The sequence below is a fragment of the Cajanus cajan genome, chromosome 8 (genome assembly GCF_000230855.2).
Source record: "Cajanus cajan strain Asha chromosome 8, NIPB_CcT2T_4, whole genome shotgun sequence".
NCBI classification, from domain to species: Eukaryota; Viridiplantae; Streptophyta; class Magnoliopsida; order Fabales; family Fabaceae; genus Cajanus; species Cajanus cajan.
The window spans coordinates 56,333,755-56,341,654 of record NC_138524.1 but is presented as its reverse complement, the minus strand read 5'-3'; the positions used below and the strand labels follow the sequence as shown (position 1 = coordinate 56,341,654).

Here is a 7,900-nt window from a genome sequence, read left to right as displayed (position 1 = left end):
CATTTTAAGATTCCTGAAAAGGAGAAGACCAGGTCATCACAAGGCTTTCTAAACCCTAAAATTTAACATGGGGAAGAAATAAATGCGTATCCGATATTACAATAGAAAATGCGAATCCTATCATGTGATGTAGACAGGAGAAAGTTAGTTAAAAAAGCCACCGCAATTTGTGTTTCATGCATTATTAACTTTATCCCTTCTCGGGCATTGTAATTATGGAATCTTTTATATCCTCATTTTACATCAATTCTATTATTTCCTATTATGGTTTATCAGAGTTCTGTTTTTCCACCACCCCCAGAAAAATAATAATAATCATATAACTGTTAGAAAATGACACATATGAAAGCAATTCAAATTAGTGCACTTAACATAGTTATCGAGACAGGATCGGATTGGCCAATTTAACCGATTGGAAATGTCAAACACACCGAACCAGCCTCAGCCTGTTGAAAAATGCTTTGGACCTATTTCTAATTGGTTAAAATCTCAACACAACCCAATTTATAGTAGCTTTCAAGTTTAGTTAGGTTAAGTCGCCAACTCATTAAATAAGTTTATAAACTATTTTCATTCATTTTTTTTCAAATTTTATAATCAAATAGGATTAAAAAAGAGAACAAATTATTATAAAACTAATACTAAACCAAATTATTCACATATTCAATTAAACATGTACTTAATAAAATAAAATAAAATATCAACCACAATAAAATAAATTCATAATACATTCAAAAATAAATTTATCAATTATAATAAAATAAATATACAATACAATCATAAATAAGTCTTCATAAAAAAAATTATGTACTAGTAAAATACTATAAATAACTCTCATTAAATAAAACTCAAGAAAAAAAAAATAGAAGTCAAACTAATAAATCAATTTAATGGGTCAATCCAACCCAATTCAATTTGTAAGTTAACTGACTTAACGGGTTGTAGAAGTTAAAAAAGTGTAATTTAACTCATCAGTTTGGAGGGATGATACCGTTGAACAAATTGGATTAGACCCATTTTTATCTGCTGGAAAAACAGCAAAGCACGATTTCACAACAGATTCAGAACATCTACACTAGTGACGGTGAACCTCAGCGGTTCAGCCTACCCTCACCAACGTACATTCTACCCTTTTCTTCCTGTTTGGTCAATTGGTCCAACACAATACCATTCTCATTTTTCAAGCTTTACAAGACAATAGGCATAGTTGGTTTCATTTGGGCTTGTTGCACGGGCCACAGAATGAAATGAGTTGGCTTTCTACCACTCCAAAGTCCAATCATTTGAAGAGTATATTAAAGAGGCTGACTTAAAATGACGGATCCCCAAAAAGCCCATTAAAGTGCGACGTTCAAACCAAAATCCACTCAATAGCGGGCGGGATAAGAAAAAGAAAATGAAAATACACGAAGTAATTTTACAACACTAACCACGGACAATTTGGACCAGAGGCTAAAGAATTTAAAGACTTGCCTCCTTTTCAGGAATATACACACAAGAACATAAATAAATAAGAAATAATTCCAAGCACAAAGAAGCAGGATACTGACTAGAAGAATATGGTACGATGGATTAATTTTTTATAATAAATGGGAAGTGGGAACAAAAAGTTTATTTGCTTGTTGGAAAAATGTATCTACAACTACAACAATTAGTACATGCGTTCGTCCAAGCCGGGTTAAGCATGCCCACTGTATGAACTAGGGAGGAAATTTTTTTGCCTCAATGCATTATGAGATGAGATATCCGATGATACATCCAATGGCCAAGGTTCCTAAAAGTCCTTTTTCTAGATTTACCAATAAACTGAAATTGGCCAGTTTTAATTGGATACAGAATCCACTTATAAATCAAATAGTAATCCAGCTAATTACATTTCAGATTCAAATCCAATATTCCAAAATCCTTCAGGAGTCATAGGTGGAACATACCTATATCGATGCCTAGAAGCACCATCAAGGTGTTCACAGCGGAAGTTCTGCTTACTGCTGTCGGCATCCTTGCCATCAGCATTAGGAAGAACAGCATCATAGAACTTCCTGCATTGTTTGCATTCAACTCCTTTTAAATTTTCACGCTCAGCTTTCTTCCTCACTGGTTCAACGTACTTGAAATTTCTTTTGTTGGTCACTGTAATTGAAGATTGCTTTTGCTTCTTCTGAGGACTGCTTTTGACATTCATATCCTGTGTTTCGTCATCTTCATTTGAAGATTGTTTTTGCTTCTTCTGAGGACTGCTTTTGGCATTTACATCCTGCGTTTCATCATCTGAGTCGTCTAAGCTAATGTCTTTTTGAACCAGGGGTAAGAGGTCCTCTTTATTCAAATCCTTATTTAAATTCCCTCTGATATTCTCTAGAGGAGTATCAAGAAAATCGTCATGAGGGTCAGGTCCTACTCGACTTTGATGGGACCGGGTATGCCTCCAGGAAGAAGCAGGCCGCTTTGTACTAGATACAGGGACTAATTTTGTACTGGATGGACATTTTGGGACATCTCGAAAACCAGAAGACGAACTCAAATTGACTCCTCTGTCATCCTCAGATGTCTTCTTCACTTCATTTATGTCATGTGCAGAAACGAACACATCAGGAATTTCCATTTCAAGGCCTGAAATAATAGGAAGTGGATATTGAGTTAGCAAGTCTAACTCAACATAGCAATTAGCCAACAAAATCTATGTATATGTAATTTGATACAGATGGACCAAAAAGAAGGCCATTTCATACAAGACACTTGAGTACAAGGTTATCCAATCGAGATTCCGATCGTGAATTGCTAGCTAATTTTTGAATCATTAATCATAATTTAAATCAAATCGTAAGATTCAAAGACAACCAAAAAAAAATACTTCAAATATATCATATAAATGTTATATGTTGTTCAATATAAAAAAATATATATATATACTAAAAACAGATAAAATAACTTAACTATAAGTCTTGTAAACACAATTATTAGTTAAATCTAAGTATGTAAAGCCTTTATTTTAAAAGAAGAGTACCCAAGCATTAAATAGGGAGAATATGAATTGAATGAGTCAGTGGCAAACAAATTAGTGAAATAATCAAATAGGATAAAAGAAGAGTATCAAAGCATTGAATAGCTAAGTGGAGAACATGAATTGAATGAGTCAGTGGCAAACAAATTAGTGAAATAATCAAATACGATAAGGTCAAAAGTGTTCCTTCAATTCTTCTTCACATATTAAGCTTATATGACAATTCAATTTTCTCATGATATTTCTCATGATAATTGGTGAAAGGAAAGTAAAGGAAAAAAAAATGATGAATTGTTGAATCATGTGAATCATATCAATGATACGAAATTGCATAAATTCATTCATGTATCGTAAGATATAAAGTTATCTCAGATTTATCTTATGATACAAATCGGTCGATAGTCAAATTGTATTATGTGTTTGGATAAAAGTTGAATTCAACTCAATTCACTTTTACTTCAAAACAATAATCTTATTGCTTTTGGATTTCATGAATTAGAAAGTGAAAACAGACATTTCAATACTTTGAAATGGATATCTAAACACACCCTAAATCGTAAGATTGAAATCGTGAATTGTAAGATTCTGATAACTATGCTTGAGTAAACATTAAGACCGTGCACATTGCAAGAGACAACTCAATTTACCTCCGAAGTCTACCTCTGTGATTTCGTTCCTCACTTCAGCTGCTTCACAAGCACCCATAGTCATATTTGGGTTCTCAAATGCAAGATCTGCAATAATATGCAATAGATAATTTGAACAGGAATGGAATAGAATTAATAGGTTTCATTATATTGATCGTTTAAAATATGTTGGAATGGAATGGAGCCTAATGAAATGTATTACAATTTAATCTGGCCAACACTTCCTTTTACCCTTCATTTTACCCTTCATTCCTGGGGTAAGAAGCATGGAATAACTACTTTTTCCCATCCCATCACAAAATTAAGGTCGTCAATTCCAAGAGTTCACGTAATTTCATTGAGGCTCCATACACTCAAATAGTAAACTTGTAAGAGTTTACTTAATATAAAAAATATGTTATAATAGTATAATACTTATAAATAATATAATAACTCAACATTTCAACTCTATATTAAAATAAAATAGCAAATTACAATATTAAAATAGTAATGCCTAGTAGTAAATCATGCAAAATTTCACACAAAACACAAGTTCTTAAAATAACAAATAAAAATCTAAGAAAAGACTAATTTTTGCTTTTAGAAACAGAGGGGACGAGATTACTCAAGATTGCTCAAAAATGTGTTTGCTTCCGAATTATATAAGTGAAACTGACCAATCTTGTAAACTCGATAATTATTACAAGTTGTCACTCAAGATCAGCAACTAGGCACAAAACTATCTAAACAATGAAATAATAACTCTACTTTATTCCCTTCCGTTCGTCTCATCCTATTTCATTCCACTCAGTATTAAATATCTAAACACGGCCTTAGTTATTTCTAAGCTGAAGCGACAGTTTTCAATTGAAGGATCCATAAACAGACCCACAAATAACCCAAAAACATATATCAAATATCCCACTTTCTAATTGTTAGTCCTTTTTTTCCATCCCATCACAAAAGCATCTAAACATTGAAATAGTAACTTTGCTTTATTCCATTCCATCATATCTCATCCTATTCCATTCGACTCACCACTATACATTCAAACACAGCCCAGGTGTTTCTTTTGGTTTTTCCACTAAAATGACATTTTTCAACATAAGGAAAAAGGAATTAAACCACAAAAAGGAAAAGATGGTTTCATTCTCTTTGAAACTCTCCAATGGTGAACTAAGATGTTGGATTCTTAACTCATCTCCACAAACACGCCCTATGTCACATAATTTAAGAATTCTATCGATTTTATACTTCAGCGGTATAAGTATCTCACAATTATTTTTTTAAATCATAATTACCGGTCGCCTGTATAAAAACTTGTTCTTATAGCTGAAAGTGATATCAGCCTCCTCCAATAGTAAACCTAACTACCTACGTGAGAACTAGTTCTTAAATCTAGTAACCTCATAAGAACTAGCATCAGAGATGTTCTTAAGTGCCTTATGGAAAAACCTTTAATTCTTCATAAAACTAGAACAGTTTCATAAACGGAACCACAAATAACCTGAAAACATATGATAAACTATTGAATAAACACTCAAATAGGTCCTAAATTTAGAAGACTATCATATTAGTCTCTGAATTTAAAATTGTAAAAAACGTCCCTAAAAGTACAACAAATTCACAGCATATTAGTCCAAAACTCGAAAAGTATGTAGCTAGAGTGATAATACTGATATATATTCAGGAATCAAAATAAAAGTAAATAAATAATTAAGTTTAAAGCCTAATTTGACATTTTAGGAACTTATTTCATAATTTCTTAGTTCCAAGCACCAATGTAGCAGTGTTATCCAAAATCAGATACCAGAACGGGTGTTTACTAATAAACTACTTTCTACGACACATAAGACAAAATTTGCAAATACCAGGTTCTACGATTGGACTCTGATGCGTGCCGAATTCACTTCCAGTCTCCGATTTCTTGTGGTGAGCCACATTCTCCTCAGCGAGACCAAACTTTCGGCGAAGGTAAACATGCTGAGACTTAAGCCTCTTATACGCTTCAGTCACCCGATTCCTCTTCGCCTTCTCCGCCTGCAACTCACACGTCAGCGACTCCACGCGCTCGAGTAGCTTCCCTTCCTCTTGAACGCGCTCGGACTCCGCCTCCTGAATTTCTCGCAATTTCTCCTCCAACTCGTGGACTCTCGCGGACAGAAGCGCCTTCTCGTTCTCGCAGCTCTCCAGTTCGGAAAACGCGGCGTTTCGACTCACTTCGGATTCCCTGAGCGCGGAGTCCTTGGACTGCACCAACTCGAGGAGGCTCTTGTGCAGCGCCATGCTCTCGTCGGCGTCGCGCTCGAGCTGCTCGATGCGGCGTCGTTTGGCCTGGAAGTCGGGGTAGAGCTGGGAGCAGAAGACGTACTCGATCTGCGAGATACGGTCTTTGGCCTCTTGGATGGACGCGACGAGGATGGTGCTGAGGCCGGTGAGGAGTTTGGCGTCGCCGGCGGGGAGGGGAAACCCTAATTTCGGAGGCTGAGGGTGGTGCACTCTCTCTGCTTCGTCCATTCGAGATCGGTGACGAAATGAAATGCCAAATGCGAGTGAAATTAAATGGAACGAAAGGTTAGGACTGAGGAGGGAGTGGGTTGGGGACGTGGGTGTGTTTCACTGTGTTGGATTGGTATCACTCTCGCGCGGGATTCTCATCTTGTTTCGAAATACCGAGAAGGAGAACATTTTATATTCAGTCCTGTTTTTCTTTTTCTTTTTTATATTAATTTTTTATGGGAAAATATATTATATAAAAATAAATAAATAAATAAATAGCACCTAATAATCAAAGAAATTATCGTATTAGTATTTTAAACTAAAAAAAATTAAATAAATTTTAAGAATATAAATTGAAAAATATATTAATTTTAAAAAAATCTGACTTAAGTAATAACATGTGTTTATTAACTTAAAATTATATTAATTAATAATTATATATATTATAATTATTATTTGTTTTAAAAATGCTTAACTCTTCCCTTTTTTTCATATTTATTATTATTTAAGTCAGATTGACTTAATAGTGATGGTTAGAGTACCGGCGACAAAGTTTTTAGTTTAAACTATAATATTGTTATTATAATTTTAATGGATAAGAAAAATATTTATTATTATTTGAATATTTTTCTTTCATAGAGGTGAACTTCACACCTCTCTCAACATGTTTTTAATATTGTCTATTATATTTTTTATCAATGATTTATGAGGAGGGTTCAAACGATACTGGTGTAACTTTTACTAAGTGTTACACCGCTTAATAGTTTTATATGAAATGTGAATTTTGAAAATTCAACCGTTAAATTGAAAGTTCATATCTCTTAGATCATATATGTCAAATTTTGTTAAAATTGAACAACAACTTGAAGGTAATCAAAGTGTTCATATTTTAATATATTTTGAAATATATATATTACGTCAATTTTGTTTTATGAGAATGAAGTATCAAATCATCTTAGATTAATATAAAATTTGATATATATGATCTAAAAGATATGAACTTTCAATCTAACGGTTGGATTTTTAAAATTTACATTTCATATAAAATTATTGAGTAGTGTAACACTTAGTAAAAGTTACACCGGTGTCGTTTGAACCCTCCTCATGATTTATTATTTAGCAAAAAGTAACTGAATATCAAAGAATAATATTTTGAAGAAAAAAAAAAAGAAGTAAATATTATATTTTGCATCATTTTTATATTGCTTTAATATATTTTAATCACCTATCTCTTTCAATATATCTTTTTCATATTTATTTTAATATTTTTTAATCTCTTGTATTTTGAATGTATCATTTTTATTCTTGTTTTGAAACTTCTCATAATAAATATATAAAATAATTAAAAAAAATAACTTTATTAATTAAATTAATAGGTTAGAAATATAATTAAAATATTTTATTAAATAAAATAAAATAAAATGGATTATAGGTAGAGAAAAAAAAGTTTAAGTTAGACTCTTGGGTTCAAGCTAAAGGCTTATTAAAAAAAATAAGGTGTAGGTCTTTTTTCAAGGATCTATTTTGAAGCCTAAGAGTATATGTAAAGGAGAACTTAGAGGAAGCCACCAAAGAAAGTTTGGAGTAATAATTGAGGTGAGGGGTGTTAGAAAAGAATGACACAATCCAAGAGGGGGGTGAATTGGATTTAATGACCCTTTAAAAATTTATCAGAGTATTTTGGATCTTAATTTCAATCAAAACTTTTCTATGACAGAATTTCCAAATGAAGCTCTTCTAAAGACTTGTTATGAAAATATGAATGCAATATGCT

The 7,900-nt window shown here is 32.6% G+C and overlaps 1 protein-coding gene across 1 annotated transcript; it reads right to left on the bottom strand.

The window, feature by feature from the left end:
- Positions 1-1,678: 1,678 nt before the first annotated feature.
- On the bottom strand, positions 1,679-6,302 carry LOC109797381 (protein gamma response 1). Its single transcript, XM_020357402.3, has 3 exons — positions 5,499-6,302; positions 3,649-3,735; positions 1,679-2,610 (listed from the first exon to the last, which is right to left on the bottom strand). The coding sequence occupies exons 1-3, from the start codon at positions 6,142-6,144 to the stop codon at positions 1,871-1,873; spliced, it is 1,473 nt and encodes a 490-aa protein (XP_020212991.2). The 5' UTR covers positions 6,145-6,302; the 3' UTR covers positions 1,679-1,870.
- Between the last annotated feature and the right edge of the window lie 1,598 nt (positions 6,303-7,900).